Source organism: Tursiops truncatus, chromosome 2 (genome assembly GCF_011762595.2).
Source record: "Tursiops truncatus isolate mTurTru1 chromosome 2, mTurTru1.mat.Y, whole genome shotgun sequence".
Classification (NCBI taxonomy): domain Eukaryota; kingdom Metazoa; phylum Chordata; class Mammalia; order Artiodactyla; family Delphinidae; genus Tursiops; species Tursiops truncatus.
In genome coordinates, this window is record NC_047035.1 from 125094785 (window position 1) to 125116285 (window position 21501).

General features: G+C 37.4%; 1 protein-coding gene across 5 annotated transcripts in view; it reads left to right on the top strand.

Annotated features, from left to right (window-relative positions):
• Nucleotides 1–21501, top strand: part of LINS1 (lines homolog 1) — a 36478-nt gene that overhangs the window by 199 nt on the left and 14778 nt on the right. For 4 of the 5 annotated variants that reach the window (XR_012330246.1, XR_004525277.2, XR_004525278.2 and 1 more), the window contains exons 2-6: nucleotides 15220–15714; nucleotides 15817–15906; nucleotides 16741–16882; nucleotides 17341–17931; nucleotides 19145–19316. Coding sequence is in view for 2 of the 5 variants with exons in the window: in XM_033852067.2 (XP_033707958.1) it covers nucleotides 15220–15714; nucleotides 15817–15906; nucleotides 16741–16882; nucleotides 17341–17931; nucleotides 19145–19316 (1490 nt within the window). In the remaining 3 variants the exon portion in view is untranslated. Of the gene's footprint in view, nucleotides 1–658; nucleotides 709–818; nucleotides 994–15219; nucleotides 15715–15816; nucleotides 15907–16740; nucleotides 16883–17340; nucleotides 17932–19144; nucleotides 19317–21501 lie in introns of all 5 variants that reach the window. The other variant, XM_033852068.2, reaches the window with a different exon arrangement.

The following is a 21501-nucleotide window of genomic DNA, read 5'->3' on the forward strand; positions in this document are numbered from 1 at the left end:
GCTTAGGATTGCGGAGGCGTCAGTCCCCAGGAAGCCAGGAGAGGGGCGCCTTGTCCCGCCGCTCTCCTCAGAGTTTTTTAGACGCGACTGCCGGGTCCTGGGCTCCTCTCTCGGTCCCTGAGGCTCCGCTAGCTCCCAGGCTGGGCGTGCCTCGCCTAGAGTGGCAAAGAGGACTCTCTGTGGGGTGACGGTAACGCTTCAAGGGCTTTCCTGCCAGAACAGCGACCCTCACGAATTCCTGTGAATGAAAGGGAAAAGAGTGGAAAGTATGGGAGATGGACGTGTTTATTAAGTGCATTTTTTTCGTTTAGCCGGTATTTACCCTCCGGTCACTGTTCTAGCCGTTAGGGAGACAACGGTGAACGAGATAGGATAGATGCAATCATTTGCCCTCGTCACTTTAACAGAGAGACCGACAAACACAAAATTATTTATCAGATAGGGATAGGTTATGTAAAGAAAAGCAGAATAATGGGATCGAGATTGGCTAGGGCGCGATGGCTATTTTAGATAGGAAAGGTCTCTGAGGAAGTGACATTTGAGTATCGATCTGAGTGAGGAAGAGCTAGCCATGCCAAGAACTGAGGGAAGAATTTTTCAGGCAGAGACATCAAAAGGGCAAAGCTTCTGACGCTGGAATAATCTTTGCTGTTGACAGGAACTGCAAGAAAGAAGGCCAGGTAGTCAAGCAGCGTAAGAGGGAGCATGGTTAGTAATGAAGTTGAGGGTGGGGGAGGGGGGTGCGACAGGCTGCGGATCTTGCAAGACCTTGTAGCGGGTGGTCGGAAAGTTATCGTATCTGTTTATGTTTTGAAAAGATCACTGGCTGCTCAGTGGAGAAGACTGCAGCGGGGAGTGAGGTTAAGGCAAATGTGAAAGACTGTTGCAGTAATCCAGGCAGTAGTTGACATTATCTTAAACTAAGCCACCCAGTACACCAGACGTTTGACTACCACCGATGTCCTCAAAGAAAGGCCTAATTGTATAAAGGAAGTATGCATTTCAACGTATCAGCTGTTTTTGTTTAATAAAATATATTAAGATGTTTTGTGGCAGATGGGGGTCACTGCAAACACTTTAAATTGATATCCTCGTATTTTATTGTACATTATCATTCATTTATCAAGAATACTAGTTTTGGTGCCTTCTACATGAGCTACTTATTGGCTTAGGTGGGCAAACTGGGTTCAGGCCTGCCCAGGGAAGCTCGTAGTCAAGCATAGGGGAACCAAACTAGAAAATAGTTATGGACAATTCAGTGAGAGAAATACTGTGTATAGGCTGAGGGAGCACTTGGCAGGGCCCTCTAATCCTGACTTGGATATGTGGAGGGCTCCCCAAGACTGGAGGTTTCCTAGTTGAAGGTTGAGAGTGGGAGGGAAATGGTTGAGTGTGATTTAGAAAGAATGGGCCAAGGAAAGCTTGGGAATCCTTAAAGTGCACAGAGTTTCTGAGGCCCTCAGAGAAAGCCTGGAGCTAAGTTTGTGGGGCACAGAGGTGAGAAGACCCCAAGAGCCAGATCTCAAAGGACATGCTAAGCCATGTTCAAGGATTTGGACTTTATCCGAATGAAAGTTGAGATGTCTTTCAGAAAGAAGTTGGTGTAGGGTGGGCGAAGAAACAGCCGCTTAGCACGGACTCTGTTGTGGTTGTCCAGGGTAGGAGTGGTGTACTGTAACAGTGGCAGTGAGGATAGAGAGAAGTGAGGTTAGGAAGGGTCCAGGAACATAGCCAGGTTTCTCACTTGGGTGACTGTGAGATACAGGTGCCGTACACTGAGATGGCAAGTTTGAGAGGCCATAGACTGAGTTGAGTTTGTATTGAAGGTGCTGTGGAAACTCCGAGTACAGCTCTCCACTGGCATTTAGATACATGAGTGTGGAGCCCAGAAGAGAGCTAGACCTAACTGTGGGTTCTGAGTTGTTAGCATGTAGATATTAATTGAAGACATTGAAAGTCCCTGAAACATTTAAGGGACTACAGTCAACCCTCTGTATTCAAGGGTTCCACGTTCAACCAACCTCAGATCAAAAATATTTGTAAAAAGAAAAACATTCCAGAAAGTTCCAAAAACCAAAACTTGAACTTGCCACCAGCTTAGCAACTATTTATATACCATTTATGTTGTATTAGGTATTGTAAGTACGAGATGATTTAAAGTATAAGGGAGGATGTGCATAGGTTCTATGCAAATACAATGCCATTTTATGTAAGGGACTTGAGCATCCACTGATTTTGGTATCCCGGAGGGGTCCAGAACCAGTCTCATACCCAGAAATGACTGTAGAAGGAAAGGGGTCCAGCAAGCGTGTCTGAGAAGGAATCTCCAGAGAGGAAGAAGGAAGTCCAAGAGAAATTGACTTGTCAAGGATTAGTGTGTGTTTAGAAAAAGGCAAAAATACTTTTAATGGAAGGACTACACAATTATTATCTGTGTGAACATGTGCCCGTTTTTCCTTTAAAGAATATACCCGTTTGGCCAGCAAGTCTACTGATGAAATTGTAAGCAGAAGCCCCTTTTAAGAAGAAAACTTGAAGACTTGCAGGGGGAGGGGAATGAAAAGATGTATTATAAAGTGAGAACCCTCATGCATGATAGAGAAGGCACTGAAATTCTGTGGATTGATGATTAAATTAATATTCACATCTGGTGAGCCCTAAAGACTTCTTTCCTTTGTCCTGTGTAAGGCTTTTCAGAAAATACAAATTCTTAAAAGAACATTCTTGCTAAACATTTGCTTAGATTAGAAAAAATTAAAGTTGTGTATTATTAAAAGCCAGGCTGCAAATTATACAAGAAAAGTTTTTAATTACTTCTGGCTGTTCCTTTAAACCAAATCCACCCAGAAAGTATCATATCTAACTGTATATTCAAAAGAATATACAGTGCAAAACTCTGCGAGCAGTTTCCAAAGGGATTTCAACAAGAGCCTGGAACAGAGGTACTCTATTTGGAGGTAACTTCATAAAAAAACTACTTTGAAGGCTACTACATATTTTTGGTGTATAATTTCCAATTTTTAAAAAATTAGGGCTTCCCTGGTGGCGCAGTGGTTGGGAGTCCGCCTGCCGATGCAGGGGACGCGGGTTCGTGCCCCGGTCCGGGAAGATCCCACATGCTGTGGAGCAGCTGGGCCCGTGAGCCATGGCCGCAGAGCCTGCGCGTCCGGAGCCTGTGCTCCACAACGGGAGAGGCCCGCATACAGCAAAAAAAAATAAAATAAATAAATAAAAAATAAGCTATTTTTTATATCTTTATACTTCTCAGCAATATTTCATAACTTTGAATTTCTAAATTTCCCTTCCTCCTTGAAGTACATAGCTGAATTATAATTAGAAACCAGTTATATTCAGACATATTAAATGATATTACATATTAGCAACTTCTGATCTTTCAATTCTGCCATGATTTCTTACTGGTTTATTATAAAAACAAAATAACATCACAAAAAGTTTGGAAAACTACTTACAATACCTCAACTTCAGTACCACCACCAACTGTATTTTTTTTGGGGGGGCGGTACGTGGACCTGTCACTGTTGTGGCCTCTCCCGTTGCGGAGCACAGGCTCTGGACGCGCAGGCTCAGCGTTCATGGCTCACGGGCCCAGCCGCTCCGCGGCATGTGGGATCTTCCCGGACCGGGGCACGGACCCGTGTCCCCTGCATCGGCAGGCGGAATCTCAACCACTGCGCCACCAGGGAAGACCCCAACTGTATTTTTGCATACTCTTTTTGTCTTCAGACATTTCACACGGTTCCAACAGTATTTGTGCTATGGGGAATTCCCTGGCAGTCCAGTCGTTGGGACTCCCACACTGTCACTGCGGAGGGCCCAGGTTCGATCCCTGGTTGAGAAACTAAAATCTCACAAGCCACATGGTGTGGCCAAAAAAAAAAAAAAAAAAAAAAAAAAACCTCATGCCATGAATTTCTAGACTTTATCTGGTGCATTCTGTGTAAATAATTACTGCTTCCTTCTTGGGAACCTGGATTGCTACCTGACATCCCTAGTACTCTTGGTTTCTGGAATTGCGTAGAGGCTTTAGGAATCTCCTGGTCCAGTGATTTTCAAATTTTCGTAGCAGTGGGACTCCAATGTAAAAAAGTCTATTAAAAGTGGTATTTTACTAGTATGAATGTAAGTTATAAGTTCAGTTTTATAACGTTTACTGATTATAGAATCAGGCAGTTTTGAATTCCAAAAGGAATGAAAGGAATGAATAAATATGTGAATAGTTATGGAGAACACATTCAGTCTTAAAGCATCCTCAGCACCCACGCAGTTTGGATAGTGTGTTTGCAAAATGCTGCTTCAACCAAGACATGAAGGTCTATGAGCTGCTTAACAGAAACTGGTATCTGAGTTGAATCCTAATTTTTCCTAGCTTTTCCACTTCTCTGGTCATTTATTTTTCACTTGAAATCCTTTGGTCAGGTTGCAACAATTTTTAAGATTACTGACAGATACAGTTATATCACAACCAGGGAACATGGTATTACCACACTTTCACAGAATGTGCTACTAGATAATTCTAAGTTGCTTTCTTGTATTGGTGCTCTCAAATTTGATAATTCTTAAATTATAACGTTTCATTGATTTAAAAGTTTAGATTGCATAATATTTTTTAACAAGTTAAAATTGATTAGATTTCACCAGACATACTTCATTTTCCATTCAGTTAGGTGATATCAAATTCACACAAATGGAAACACTAATTTTACAACATATAAATGAAATAATTCATGATCAACGCTTATGATGTTTTAGTTCATAAAACCCTGACTCAACCTGAATTGAGTTTATACCCTGCATGGAAGCGGACTTGATCGTTGGAAAAATGCTCAAGCCCCACTGCAGCAACTCTGATTCAGTTGGTGCCTAGGGCTCAGGCATTTTTCCTAGTGCCCCAGAGAGTTCAGTGTGTGACTGAAGTCAAGAATCACTGCCCAGGAGGCTGTGTCTTAAAGCACGCAGTATTGGTGGAGAGGGTAAGCAGGTTATGCCCTGATGACAGCAGACACCATTCTTGGGACTGCAGGGAGATCGGGACCTGTGTGTTGTAAATAGGGCCATCAGACACGCAGTCCCATCATCTGCCTTTTAGCCTAACTTTGTTCAGCAGTACCTGGCAGGAAAGGAGGATGGGGATGGATAGAGAAATTCCGCTTTGACCTCACGGTCCCAGCAAAAAAAAATGCTGAAAGAAAGGAAGCTAACTACTGGCTCTTGAGCTTCTTGTAGCCCTGATTCTGCTAATTTAAGGGATTTTTTTCCCTCAAGGGTAGTTTTAATTTGCACTTTATTGTGACTTCAACGTGTGCAGCTCGAGCACATTGTTAGGTGTGTAACACAGTAAAGACTGAATGAGCTCAGAACTCAAGCCCTGCTATAGATAGTACTGCATTTATAATTATTGACATGAAATTTTTATTGTATTTTAAAATTCATAAGTTAAAAATTACACAGCAGTTAAAAATTTTTTTGAGATCCAAACAGTACTAAAATGAACTTTGGAACTGATTTTAGGATTATTTTGGACATACACACTACTCATGGACACTAAATGAATGAAGTTAATAAATCCCTGAGAACTTGACTGAAGCAGAATATTCAGCCATGAACATATTCAATAAATATTTGTTAATACTACTGTGTACCTGGCATTGTGCTAGGAGCTGGGGAAGAAGTGATGAACCAGACTCCTCTTAAGGCAGGAGTGTTACAAATTATTGCACAGATAACTTAAAGTACAATTGTGACACATTCTGTAAGACAGCAGTGGTGCTGGGAGACTGAGAGTATCTCAGGAGGACCCAACCTTGATGGAGAAAGTCATTAGTTTCAGGTGAGCAACATAATGATTCAATATTTGTATATACTGCAAAATGATCACCACAATAAGTCCAGTTAACATCCATCTTCTCACATAGTTACAGATTTTTTGTGTGATGAGAACTTTTAAGATCTACTCCCTTAGCAACTTTCAAATATACAATATTGTTAACTATAGTCACCATGCTGTACATTCCATTCCATGACTTACTTATTTTTGACCACCTTCAACCATTTTTCCCACACCCCACCCCCTGCCTCTAGTAAGCACCAGTCTGTTCTCTGTATCCATGAATTTGGGTTTTTTTTTAGATTCCACATATCAAAGAGATCATATGGTATTTGTCTTTTTTAATCTGACTTATTTCACTTAGTATAATGCCCTCAGGGTCCATCCACATTGTCACAAATGGCAAGATTTTGTTCTTTTTTTATGGCTGAACAATAATATCTATATCTATAGATATATAAATATATAGATATCACATTTTCTTTATCCATTCATCCATTGATGGACACTTAGGTTGCTTCCATGTATTGGCTATTGTGGATAATGCTGCAGTGAACATAGGGATGTATATATCTTTTCAAGTTAGTGTTTTCACTTCCTTTGGATAAATACCCAGAAGTGGAATTGCTGGATCATATAATAGTTCTAGTTTTAATTTTTTTAAGGGACCTTCATACTGTTTTCCATAGTGGCTGCACTAATTTACATTCCCACAAGGGTTCCCTTTTCTCCACATCCTCACCAACACTTGTTATTTCTTGTCTTTTTGATAAACAGCCAATCTAATAGGTATGAGGTGGTATCTCACTGTGGTTTTGACTTGAATTTCCCTGATGATCAATGATGTTGAGCATCTTTTAGTGTTACCTGTTGGCCATCTGTATGTCTTTGGAAAAATGTCTATTCAGATCCTCTGCCCATTTTTTAATCAGTTTTTTTTGTTTTTGCTATCAAGTTATATGAGTTCTTTATATATTTTGGATATTAACCCCTTATCAGATATATGGTTTGCACATATTTTCTCCCATTTTGTAGGTTGCCTTTGCATTTGCTGCCTGATTCGTTTGCTTGCAATTAATGGAAACAACCTAAGTATGTGTCGATGGATGATAAAGAAAATAACAAAAACACCAAGCTCATAGATACAGAAAACAGATTGGTGTTTGTTAGAGATTGGTGGGGTGGGGGGAGGTGGAGGGCAAATGAGTGAAGGGGATCAAAAGTTACAAACATCCAGTTATAAAATAAATAAGTCATGGGGATGTCATGTACAGCATGGTGACTATGGTTAATAATACTGTATTGCATATTTGAAAGTTGCTAGGAGAGCAGATCTTAACGGTTCTCATCACACAAAAAAATTTTTGAAACTATGTTGATGGATGTTAACTGGATTTATTGTAGTGATCATTTTGCAATATATATATATATAGAGAGAGAGTCATTATGTTGTACACCTGAAACTAATATAATGTTATATATCAATTATACCTCAATTAAAAAAAGAATCTGGTAAACGGTGTCTTCTATTTGCGCCTTTCTTAACTTGCCACTCCTTTAAGAAATGGGGGAGGAGCATTGTTTTTTCTCAAAATAAATCATGTTCATTCATTTTTTTTAACAATTTCACACCATAAATAGAAGTGCAAAGGAAGTAAAAGGAAGGAGTGGGGTGGGCAGGGCCTGGAGTCATTCCTGCCGTGTGTTATCTTGTTTAGCAGGGCCACCTGGGGCGTAGGAAACACTGACAGATGTGCACTGGGGATTATTACGGAGACAATCATTTAACTTAACCCTCCCAGCGTCATTATGCCCTTGAACATGGAAGGAGACTGAAGCTGAGGTGGTAGCTTGCCCCATGGTGACCCTGATGTGGTAGAGACATATGACTCTAGATCCCAGCTCCCAGGTTCTTACCAGTATACCACGTTGACAGAAAAACACTTTTAAGTATTGTCTTAATCATACATTTTATCTTTTATCTATAACTTAATTATCAGGTTTTTTCTTTATGCTAAAAAAAATGCCTGACCTGGATCAGAGTCCTGCCAACAAGAGTTTAATAGGAGGACGATTTACAAACATGAGGCAGGGTCTAAGTGTTCTTAGTGTTTTAGCAATAACCTGGAAACTTGTTAGAAATAAAAATTTGGGGGCCCCATCCCAGAACTGCTATATCTGAAACTCCTGGGGTAAGGCCTGCAGTCTGCTTTTACGTGCCTTGGCAAGTGATTCTGAGGCAGCTAAAACTTGTTTTAAGGAAATGAGCAAGGGATGGTGTACCCTGGGGGCTGGTAACTGCCAGTACCTGCTCTAGGCTTGGAGGTAAGTAGAAGGAGCCATTCCTGAAACTGGAAAGAACAGTCTCCTGCTCTCCCTCTCCCCCCTTCCCCCCCCCCCCCATCTACTACAGGAGCATGTTGGGACGCAGAGAAAGGGGAAGAGTAGAACTAGCAGAGCGAAGGGAAGGTGCCTAACACAGGATGTGCTGTTGGAACATATCCTTCCCCCTCTTGTCAATAGGGTAGAGAGGTGCTCTTGAAATCAGAGTTGGCCAGCTATGATGGCCCTGATGGTGGACATGGATGATGGGAACCTCTGTCCTTTCATCTTCTGGGCCTTCTCAGTGCCTTCACTGCCCTCTCAGACTTTCCTAATCTTGGCACTGCCACCCAGGTTCCCCGCCCCCTCCCAACTTTCTGTGGAGTCTAACCAGACCCACTTTAATTTTTTGGACAAAGTAAATGCCATCTCAGTTGGGGGAAGGAACTGGAATCTTAGAAGCAGCCTTTGTTTAGAGTGCCTCAACTTCTGCCTCAAGAATCACAGCAGCCTTGTTATTGGAGAGAGAGATTAAGTAACCTGTCTGGCTGTGGTCAGATTTGAACCTATTGTTCCATTAGGCCAAAGCCCAGTATTGAGAGATTCTAGTCACTTAGCAAACCATTAGCTTCTCATAGAAAGAAAAGCAGTTTTTTACTTTACATACTGACCATGAAAGTAATTATTTTTCTGTATTCTGAATTTAATGTAGAGTTTATGTAAAAAAAAAAAACTCCCTAAAAGTAATGTCATCTTTTTTTTTTTTTAGACAAAGGAGTAAATTACTAGCAGCTTGTTTTCTGATAATTTTAAAATTAAGTTGTGGGAGAATGTCTTCTAGTGAATAGACTATGCACTTAAAAGCTCTATTTCTTAGAAATACTTTTTAAGAAAATATTTTTAAATACCATTCTCAGTTTTCAGTCTAGAAATTTTTAAAATCAAAGTTCTAATGAGTTTACATTTATATTTTAGTTGATATTAATGAAGTCTTATGCATATTGTTGCTAAGGATCAGAAGGCTGATGCCTATAGCTGAAATTGTTTTTTTTTAATTTAACTTTTTATTTTGAGCTAATTGTAAATTCACGTGAAGTTGTAAGAAATAATACAGAGAGATCTCGTGTACCCTTCAACTAGTTTCCTCCAATGGTAGCATCTTGCAAAACTGTAGTACAGTATCACAACCAGGATATTGACATTGATACAATCAATCTGCTGCTCCAACTCAGATTCCCCTTTTACTTCTGTTAATTTACGTGTGTGTATTTAGTTCAACGCAATTTTATCGCATATATAGGTTAGCGTGTTCCCCATCAGTTCTATTATCACAAGGCCATTATGACCCTACCCACCAAGTGGGAGGGGCCCTCACTAACCTCTGGCACCACTGATGTGCTCTCCAGCTCTCTAATTTTGTCATTTCAAGAATTGAACCATACAGTATGCAGCCTTTTGACATTGGCTTTTTTCTCTTAGCATGATTCCCTTAAGGGTCATCCAAATTATTGCATGTATCAATAGTTCTTTCCTTCTTATTACTGAGTAGTATGGATGTACCACAGTTTATTCATCCGTTGAAGGACAACTGGATTGTCTCTAGTTTGGGGCTGCTGTGAATAAACCTACTACGGACTTTCACATACAGGTATTTGTGTGAAAATAAGTCTTTATTTTGCTGGAATAAGCGCCCAAGAGTGTAATTACTGGGTCATATGGTAGCATGTTTAGCTTTTTTGTTTTGTTTTAAAGACTATATTTTTTAGAACAGTTTTAGGTTCACAGCAAAATTGAGAGGATGGTACAGAGATTTCCTGTATACCTTCTGCCCCCCCCACATGCATAGTCTCCTCCATTATCAGCATCTGCAGATGGGATACCACAGTGGTACATGTGTTACAGTTGATAAGCCTACATTGATACGTCATAATCACCCAAATCCATAGTTCACATTAGGGTTTACTTTTGGTGTTTTACATCCTATGGGTTTAGACTATAATAGACAAATGTATAATCACATCATTGTAGTATCATTCAGAGTAATTTCACTGCCCTAAAAGTCCTGTGCTCCATGTATTCATCCCTCCCCTCATCCCCCAACTTCTGGCAACCACTGATCTTTTTACCGTCTCCATAGTCTTGCCTTTTCCAGAGTGTCATATAATTGGAATCATACACTATGTAGCCTTTTCAGATTGACTTCTTTCACTTAGTAATACGCTTTTAAGTTTCCTCCATGTCTTTTTCATGGCTTGATAGCACTTTCTTTTTAGCATGAATAATATTCCATTGAGTGGATGTACCACGGTTTATATATATTCATTCACCTACTTAAGGATATCTTCATTGCTGCCAAGTTTTGGCAATTATGCACGTGCAGGTTTTTTTCTGGGCATAAGTTTTCAACTCCTCTGGGGAAACACCGAGGAGTGCAGTTGCTGGAACGACGTGGTAAGAGTATGTTTAGTTTTCTAAGAAACAGCCAAACTGTCTTCCAGTGACTGTACCATTCTGTGTTCCCACCAGCAATGTAGAGTGGTCCACTTTCTCCATGTTCTGGCCAGAATTTGGTGTCACTAATTTTTATTTCAATCATATTGATAGTGGTATTTACTGTGGTTTTAATTTACATTTCCCTAATGGCTAATGTAGTTGGACATCTTTTTGTGTACTTACTTGCTCTGTATCCTCTCTAGTGAACATGTCCATGTCTCTTGCCCATTTCCTAATTATTATTATCTTTTTTAACGTTGAGTTTTGAGAGTGCTTTATATATTCTAGATACTAGTCCATTGTTGGAAATGTGGTTAGCAAATATTTTCTCTCAGTCTGTGCTTATCTTTTTGTCCTCTTAATAGGGTCTTTCACAGAGCAAAAGTTTTTAATTTTGTTGAGGTCCAGTTTATCAGTTTTTACTTTTATGGATTGGGCTTTGAAGGCCAAGTCTAAGAGCTGTTTGCCTAGCGTTGGATCCCAAAGATTTTCTCCTTTTTTTTCTAAAAGGTTAATTTTAAGTATTAAGCCTGTGATCCATCTTGAGTTAATTGTTCTAAAAGGTTGAAATTATTTTAAATGAAGTTAAATCAAGGTCTTAGTCACTTCTATTTATACTGCCTTTAAACTGTTGATGAACTGATATCAAAGTATGATAGTTAGGCTTTTCACCCTGGGTTTGATGTAGCTACTAAAAGTAATTTAATGTAAAAATCAATCAAATGGGTGTCCTAATTAATGTTTCAACCTTTGGTTGCTGAGTATCATTTGAAAAAATTAATTGTAGTTTGCACTGGGAAGTTGCATAGTTGGGAAGTTGTATAGTAATTGCCCTTGATTTTAGAATTTGTGCAGCATGTAGAAATGATTCTGAGGATCAGTATTCTGCTTTAAGTTATTGTGGGAGTACCTATAGAAACTGTTCAAGATTAGGCTGTGCGAGTTACTCCTTACACTTAAGTTTATTAGAGAACTTCTATTCACCCATTGCCCTGAGGCTTTGGAACATCAGAGGAAATTTGAGAAGGGGCACTGGCTGTGAAATTAGACTTTCTGGGTTCAAATCCTGATTCTGCCACTTAACTGGCTCTGTAACTTGATCTCTTTTTGCCTTAGTTTCCTTATCATAAAATGGGTGTGGTAATTAAGTACCCACCTATTACAGTTGTTATGAAGCTATTACTCACTTAAAACAGTTTCTGATACATAGTGGGCGCTCGATAAACTTCAGTAATTATTATCCCTAAATCATTGATTTTATGTGAAGCTGGGTGGGGAATATATTTTTTATATTAAGCATGATTCTATTAGGATTTGACTGCAAAATTCAGATAGTTTACAGTCCTTAAACAATAAAAGAGAGACTTTAAACAAATTTTGTGTTTGTAATGGGCACCCCCTTAGGCCCCCTGACGTGGGAATTCACTTTCCTTTTCCAGGAGGCGTTTTCTGAAAGAACTCTGAGAAGCACTGCTCATTCACTTTTCCTAATTAGGTCTCTCCTAACGTTTGTGTCCTTTACAGGCTAGACAGATCTCTCTCATTTATCCAGGATAGCTGGCTCCACAGCCTCTCAGCATTCTGAGCATCCTTCCCCAGACACTTCGCTTTGGCGATGTCTCGTAAGAGCTTGGTGTCGGAGGGGTATGCCTTCCTCCAGACCAGCATGGTAATGCAGGTTGAGATGTCCCAATCTCATAGCAGCCACTACGAGGAAAAAAGTGTGGTTGGTTAATCCCCTAGTTCGTTTTTTCAGGGTTTGTCCTTTCCTTTAGTGCTATGATTGCTTTAAAACAACAACTGCGGTTCTCAATTCTCAGTGGGTTACCATAGACATTTGTTTCAATGCAGGTTTCTTTGGCCAGCATTAATATCTTAAAAGACACTGTAATTAGGAAGGGTTTATAATAGTCACAGTAGAAGCAGCCTAGCACCTATTGTCTTCGTTCATTTGTTATCTGCCTGGCATTTGTGACCCCTAGCTGATGCTTTTGTTTTTCTTTCTGTCTATAAAGCATCATTTTGACTCTTTGTATCTTCAAGTTTATAACTTTTCAATCTGATTTCTCATAACCACTCTTATCAAGGTCCTGGATCCCACCGTGATAGAAAACAGCCCATCCTTCCCTCCAACCCCCCCGCCAAACCCCCAAAATGCTTTTTTGTTTACCTATTTATTGGCATTCACTTTAGTTTTGTGTGCTGAAATGATTGAACCATTTGAAATGGGTCTTTTTATAGGTTGAAAAATAGTTGAAATAGCAGTTTTATTCTCATTTGTGGTGAAATTTAAGGACTTAAGATGTATAGGAATATTATTAGAAGTATTTTTATTGCTATAACATTGAAATAAAAATAATTCCATTTGTGGTTGAAAATTATATTAATAGAGTTGAACATATAATATTAAAACCTAATTAGATAGATTTACTGATTAAATTAGTTTTAAAATAAAAAATATTGTCACAGAATATTTTATGTAATAGGATATATATAAAAATGTCAGTAGTTTTATTGGGAAGAAATGTTATAACTAAAATATAAAGTAAAATAAGTATGATGGAATTCATCTTCGAAGTAGAATATGAAAACTAATTTCTAGTATGTGACAGACAAAATATACCAGACAATTAAGGAGATGATTTTATTCAAGTATTGCAACAGGGAGGATGTATATTAATGGAAAACCTCTCAAAGAAGGAAAAAATGGGGAGTTTTATAAAACTAGGGAGTCAGTAAGGAAGGGTGAAGGTGGCTCCTATCTGGAAATACAGTCAGCCCTTTCTTGGAACACAGAAGGTTCAGTGCTTCTTAACCATGGCTGCTTTCTGGGAGCACAGGGCTCAGGTAAATTTTAACATTATCAGATGGAACAAGGTTACTGATATTACCGTATTAAGTTATGTTTATAAATTGTGTGAGATACACACCACGGTTTGAAAATAGAATTCAGTGAAAACTTTACAGAAGCTTCATTTGTAACCTTAAAATCTATAGGTTTCTTAATATTTATTTCTGCACTGGAGGACTAGAACAGGGTGGCTTTGTCTTGTAGGGGTGACCAGGAATTGAAATTCCTCACAAGCTAAGCAAGGGGAAGAAACCAGTGGAGAGGGAGGTTTGAAGACCAAGGGCAGGCCAGTAGCCCTATAGTAAAAGGGAGACCCGATAAAAGTGACAGCCCTCCCTATGAGGTCTCTTCCAGTGAGGAAGGAAGGAGGTTAAAGATGGGCATTTATAAGTGGGTCCGGGTAAAGGAGGGAATTTTGTGGATTTTGTTAAATATAAATTTTAAAAGGACAAAATCATGACCCATATAAAATGAACGTGGAACAACGATTTTATTTAACTAGTTAATTAATGAAAGAACTAGACAAATGTCACAACCATTTTAAAAGAAAAGTTGACTTTATATAGAGTAAAGGAATGTTGAAATGAGTTTACCGATGGAAGCAAAACTGGCTTTTCCCACTGCAGGAAGGGTTGCCCCTTCACCAGACAATTATGAGCATGTCCTCAGACAAGAATTATTTGCATTGCTATCAGTCACCTACAATTTACCAAGGTGTAAAATAGCTCAAAGGCAGTGAAAAGACCAAGCCCTAGTAGGATCCGATAATTCCCAGAGGCTCCAGTATTCCATTGAAAGGATATTCAGTAATCTCTTTTGCTTGCACCAAAGTCTTTCATTTTTCCTAGCCACGCTTGCTGTATAGTAACTACATGCTTTCTCTAATATTCAGTTATCAGTTGATTGCCCATTTCTCTGCTTTAAAAGCCATGTCTGATCCTTTCCTTTCTCCCCACTCTTTCTGGTCTCCATCAGGTCAAAGGAGCCTGGGGCAACCAGGATGTCTAAATTTATATCCAGCTGCAAATACAAAATACAGTTTGCTCACGTTTGGATTGCTTTTGCTTAACGTCTTGTCTTTTTCTTGGGATGGCATTTAAAATTTTTTAATTTAATGTTATAAATGATAACCAGGGTTTCTTTATATTATCATATAATTTTAAGTTGGGAGTTAATCAGCAATAACCATAATAGTTTGACCACATAGCAATCTAACTTTAGGTTTTCATCTATAAGTTGAAGGTAAAAGTTAATGAATTTGAGTAATTAGCCAAATGGTTCTCAACCTGGATGATTTTGCCTCCCAAGGGCATGCTACTGGCATCTAGTGGGTGGAGGCCAGGAATGCTGCTAAAACTTCCTACAATGCACAAGACAGCTCCCCCAAAGCAAAATTACCCAGTTCCTACTGTTAATAGTGCCAAGGTTGAGAAACTCTGACAGCCCATTGAAAAATGTTAGAGGAAAGCTAAAGTTTTACTGTAATAAAATTAAAAATAATTTTACGATCTTAAATCTATATGAAAAACATAAATTTTATTTTTATTGTTTTAAAATAATCTTATTACCAATTTTCCATTTTTAGAAATTAAGCCATCAGTATTACCTTTAACTTGAGAGACTAAATGTTTAAGTGGAAACAGATGCCCTTCCCTTGTAATGTAATGTATATAACACTTATATTTTTAAATTATTTTTCCTATTTTAGGTTTTATTGAAGAAACAGAGATTCATCCCATTTCTAAGATTAATATTTACAATTTGGATTTGTCGACCTTCTTGTAAGATATATTTGGCAATCAAAATGAAAGCTTTCTTTGAAGTTTTAGAACAATTATACAGGAAAGTACTTCTTGGAGCCACACTTGAAAATGACAGCCATGATTACATCTTTTATCTCAACCCAGCATTTTCAGATCAAGATTGCTCTACAACCACCTCCTCAGACTGCTCAAACATCCTTGATGTTCACGGCAAGCATCAGCCATCCTCTGTCAATTTGGCTACCCCTTCTGTAGCACCTGTGTGTTTGCAGAGACATTTTCAGATGAACAGTACCCGAGAAATAATGCTCCTTCAGTTAACAGTGATTAAAGTGATGATGACCAGAATATTATCTGTCGAAACTGAATTGCATGCAAAGGAGAAATATAGAGATATAATTAAAATGCTTTTAAAATCATCTGACATCGATTCTAAATTAGTAAGCCCATTTGCTTTTGGTTTTTTTTTTTAAGATCTAGATTTTTAAAATATAAGTTTTAACATTCAGTAACAGTAGGTAAATTTATTTGTTTTCTTATAGACCTGTATGTTCCAAAACTCGGATAAATTGTTATCTCACATGGCTGCAAAGTGCCTTGCACTACTTCTGTATTTCCAATTGAAGGAAAAGGTAAGATAAGTAATCAAATTATGTTACTGTTTCTTTTATAGTTTCTTTAAACTTGCTCTCTGGCATTCAATATTTTATCAATAAAACATTTGCTCACACAATAACGTGTAAATCCACAAAAGTGTAAGAATAGAATAATATGATGATGGCTTATATCAAGGATTAGAGTCTTAAATATGTTGTAAATATTCACAAATCAGATTCTTAACCCAAAAGATGGGTTTCACATCAGAGAGTTCATAACTTTCTTCAGATTGTCAAAGAAGTAGGTGGGCCTCCTTTCTCCCCTCCAAAAAAAGGTTTAGGAACCCCTGCTTGAGACTAAGACCATTTTCACAGGTTTAATATAAATAAATTCTAAGAGTGGTCCTCAGCATAATGAAAAAATATGAACAAATTATCAGATTTTTCTCTTATCTCTGAATTAGTTAATAAACAAATCTAAATTTACTGACTTCTTTCAGCTATAATTGCTTGTTCCTTTCTTAAAATAACATTCTTTCCTGAATTAAAAAAGGCAGTATTTGCAGTAGAAAATTTGGGAAAAGAGAAAATGTATAAGACCAAAATAAAAATTACATATCATTCCAGGTACCAGAGATAATAATCACTGGTAATATTTTCATGTTCCCTTTGATCTTTTATTTCTATAGCATATTGAATTTCTTGATTTAAGGAATATTAGGATATTTGTGTCCTTGTTTTAACAAATATTATCATACTTTTTTTTGGAAGGGAGTAAGCAATGTTGTATTGAGTTGTATATAATAGGTAATTTGTAATTGTAAAGAAAATATTGTATTATAACTTCTTTAAATTTTTTCTAACTTCTAGATAACATTGAGTAATTCCTGGATTTCTTTTTGCCAAAAAAATCTTTCTGAATATACTGAAAGTGATAAAGTAGTACACTGCCTCTGGATGCTTACCTTTGTAATAAAAGAAATCTTTAAAGATACATGTTCACAAAAAACAGGTATGAATTATGTTTCCCTGTAAACAGTGGTCATTATCTTGTTCCCAAGGAGCATTATAGTTATATAATGAAGAGTAAAACTTACTTTACAACGTCTGATCTGTCTTGAAGTATGAAAAACTAAAGAATTTTGCCCCATATTTTTTGATTGAGGATACCTTTTTAAAAGGAAAAAAAGTAAAACTTCACTATTATTAAAAATTGAAATTAAAGCTTTTCATTTTTATATATCCTTTGCATCATCTGATGTTACTGATATTTGTAAAATGGGTATTAGCCATGGTTATTAGCTCTTACTTAGTCTGTGTATCTTCATTTGTTCATGTTAGAGATAAACAATCCAATCCATTTTTTCATCTTATAAAAGGATAATAATTATAAAAATTGAATTGTAAAATTGCTTTTTAAGAAGTCTTTGTTTTTCCTGTTGCTTATAATTACTATTTTTTTAATCACAGAAATTCTAAAGCAGTTCCTGACTCCTTTTGACACTATTTTTGAAGTCTTTTACAATTCCTTATTTTCTCAGCATTTTGAAAACCACCAAGATACTTCTAAACTAATAAACAGCTTGATATGTTTCCTGGAATTGCTTGAACTTCTTATAGCCTCCAGAATCCACCTGAAGTTACATTTCACTTGCCAGAGGATGTTATTTTTGAAACCTTCTTGTGTGTTCAACGTTATTACCTGGCCTATTCAGGCTTTTGTCAAAAGGAAATTCATCATATTCATCAAAAAGTGCCTTCTCTGCAAAGTGGGTGAAGACCTTTGTCGGGGATCCGTCCCTACCTTCATGGCACCAGATCATCCTTTAGATGTGGACCTGTTGGCTTTGGCTGATGCTGTTCTGCAAGCTGTGGATTTGGGCTTTTTGAGGACACTGTCTGTCTATGGAAAACCTTCCTGCTTTGGAGGCGATGAAGTCCAACCTGGATGTGAATGTGTCCCTGGTCCAGATCATGTGATCCTTAGAGCAGCGAGCTTACTTATCATTAGATCCTTAGAAATCAAGTTTCAAAATGGTGCTTCAGCAAATGAAATGAAAGGTAACTCTCTCAAACTCCTTTTGTATGCAAAGTAATGAATTATTTACTGAAGTAAAATTATTCGTAATTATCAAATCTCAGGACTGTAATTTTACAATTTAAGCTATATGTTATTCTAGTTATAATTTATTAATTTTCTTCAAAAAAAAGAGAAAAAACTAGAATTACCTTAAGAAATAAAGTTTCAGTTTTGTGCTCTAAACTGAATTTGCATAGTATAGTTAATAATTGTGTTTAAAAAATAAAGATGCTGTTGAGTCACTTCAAAGTAAGCAATGTAAGTCAATTCATATTCAGATACTTGTAGTATATTATTCATATTTTCCTTCATAAAATTGGTATATCTACTAATACAGATTTTTGACAATTAGGAGTTGAATCGAAACTATTATGTCAGAAGTTATATTGATGAAGAAATTTTTGTATAAAATTTCCAGGATGTTAACTTAGAGTCCAAAGAGAGCCATTTAAAGTATTCAGTGTAGGTGCTCTGTTTCATTTGAGAAAAATGAATAGTAAACGTCTCTAAGCAAGCAGCATAGAGTTTCAGTGAAAGGTCTGAATTGTAAGCAGTGACTTCCCTGAATTGCTTTAGGTAACATTTAACTTGTAGTAACAACATTGCAAGATATAATCCTGTGCAGTTATCATTTACAACACTAGATGGCGCGTGTTATATGTCAAGAATTTTAAATTGCAGTTAAAACTCCTCAAAACCTTTTTGACTTTTGTGCTTAATAGTAGTACTTTCTTTTAATACTTTAAACAATTTTAAACAAACAAAAAAATTTTTTTCTGTTATTTTGAGGGCAAATTATTTTTGTTTGGGTGCATTGTTGCCTCTAGTAACAAACCATGTGACATCCAGTGAAGTGATTTCTGTTGTCTACCACTCATTCATTTATATGCTTTTAGCAAGAATTTATGTAACTTTTATTTCTCAGAGATAATTAGTTATTTGGCAGCGTGGGAAGTAGATGATCTGGCTATACATTTTAACTGTATCCTACTGACTGGGTCATTTTTTTCTCTGAAGCTCAGTTTCCTAATATACAGAGTGGAGATAATCCCTAACTCACAAACTTTTTGAAAGTGTGAATTATGAAAATGAATTTTAAAATACTCTAGATATTATAAATTTATATATAGGCAAGTTATTATAAATGCATTCATAAACTGTTGCTTGCTCTTTGAAATTTGCATTTTTTTGAAGTTGATTTACAGAGGTTCATGTCTGAGTTACTGACCTTCTTAAAGCCTCACCTTCAGCCGTCTCTGCGATCACACAATCTTTGTGAGTGGTTGTCTAGGGTCTTCATAGAACAAGACGATGACATGCTGGAGGCTGCCAAAACAGCAATGGGCATCTACCTGAAGTTGACCAGGTTCGTATATTTTAAAGTAATTTTATTAACTACATCCCAGGAAAGCAGAAAACATTTTTAATAATGTGTTGGACATACTATTTACTTTCCATCATTAGGGGAAAAAAAAAATCCCTAACAATCTTGTGGTTTCCTTATAAGTTCCAATTCCTTTCTTTAACCCTGCCCTACATGAAAATAGATTACATTTGAGTTCTCATTATGAAAACTTGGCTGGCTAGGCAGATCTAGGGATTAGAACTAGACTGATATTAGACAGCATGGGTTCTGGCTGAGTCACCACCTTTGCTTTACCTGTGTGATCAGGAATAAGTTAATACACTTGTCTAAGTCTTAATTTAATTGATGTTTAAGAACTCTCTTCACCTCTAAGACTAACTTGTCTGTATTGAACTTCTGTAAGGTGATTTTTGCCTTTCTAAAGGTGAGTACAATCTTGTAAGTAATCAAAGGAGCTGTTGTAAATTTTCATTTTAATGTACAGTTGAACTGGGATTGATATCATCTTGAGGCAGATATCTGAAATTGATTATGAACTTACGTTACTGATGACATTTTATACTGATCCTATTTCTGTTTATTAAAACAGCTGTACTTGGTCAATCTTGGGTCAATCTTCTTGTGGCAAATATCTGTAATTGGTAATGAAGTTAATAACTGAAGACCTTTTACACTGTTTCTGCTTCTGCTTTATTAAAACCTTAAAGTATTTGCTTTATTTCCATTTCTTTCTTGGCTTCAGAGAAAGGGATTTCTTACTAATGACTGTCGGTGCAGTGTTGTGCTGCCAGTTCTTACTTGTATTATGACACTGCTGGCAGTGGCTGCTTTCAGACTGTAAGAGTTTGGGGCCAATTTTCAAAAGGTTCTAATCAAGAACACAGAATTCCTGCATGCGATTTGAATTAGGCTTAGAAACGGTCAAATACAAATTCTGTCTGAATGCACATGCCTCGTAGAGTATATCTTAGTTGTATTCAAAGCTGACTTCTTACTCATCAAGAAAGAGGAAGCCTCTACATTAAATTTACTTTGTATGTGAATTTCTAACTTTCTTAGCTTGAGTTTAGTGTGCTCGCAGAGGCATGTGCTCATGTCACATGTATTTTTTTTTTTTTTAACATCTTTATTGGGGTATAATTGCTTTACAATGGTGTGTTAGTTTCTGCTTTATAACAAAGTGAATCAGTCATACATAAACATATGTTCCCATATGTCTTCCCTGTTGCGTCTCCCTCCCTCCCACCCTCCCCATCCCACCCCTCCAGGCTGTCACAAAGCACCGAGCCAATATCCCTGTGCCATGCGGCTGCTTCCCACTAGCTATCTACCTTACTGCGTTTGTTACTGTGTATATGCCCATGACTCTCTCTCGCCCTGTCACAGCTCACCCTTCCCCCTCCCCATAACCTCAAGTCCGTTCTCTAAGAGGTCTGCGTCTTTATTCCTGCTTTACCCCTAGGTTCTTCATGACATTTTTTTCTTAAATTCCATATATATGTGTTAGCATACGGTATTTGTCTTTTTCTTTCTGACTTACTTCACTCTGTATGACAGACTCTAGGTCTATCCACCTCATTACAAATAGCTCAATTTCGTTTCTTTTTATGGCTGAGTAATATTCCATTGTATATATGTGCCACATCTTCTTTATCCATTCATCCGATGACGGGCACTTAGGTTGTTTCCATCTCCGGGCTATTGTAAATAGAGCTGCAATGAACATTTTGGTACATGACTCTTTTTGAATTTTGGTTTTCTCAGGGTATATGCCCAGTAGTGGGATTGCTGGGTCGTATGGTAGTTCTATTTGTAGTTTTTTAAGGAACCTCCATACTGTTCTCCATAGTGGCTGAACCAATTCACATTCCCACCAGCAGTGCAAGAGTGTTCCCTTTTCTCCACACCCTCTCCAGCATTTATTGTTTCTAGATTTTTTGATGATGGCCATTCTGACTGGTGTGAGATGATATCTCATTGTAGTTTTGATTTGCATTTCTCTAATGATTAATGATGTTGAGCATTCTTTCATGTGTTTGTTGGCAGTCTGTATATCTTCTTTGGAGAAACATGTATTTTTTTTTTAATGTAACTGTATTAGTTAAGAGTGACTGGCTATAAGTGATAGAAATCAACATAAGTTAGTCTAAGCGAAAAAAAAATGGAATTTATTGGCTCTTAATTG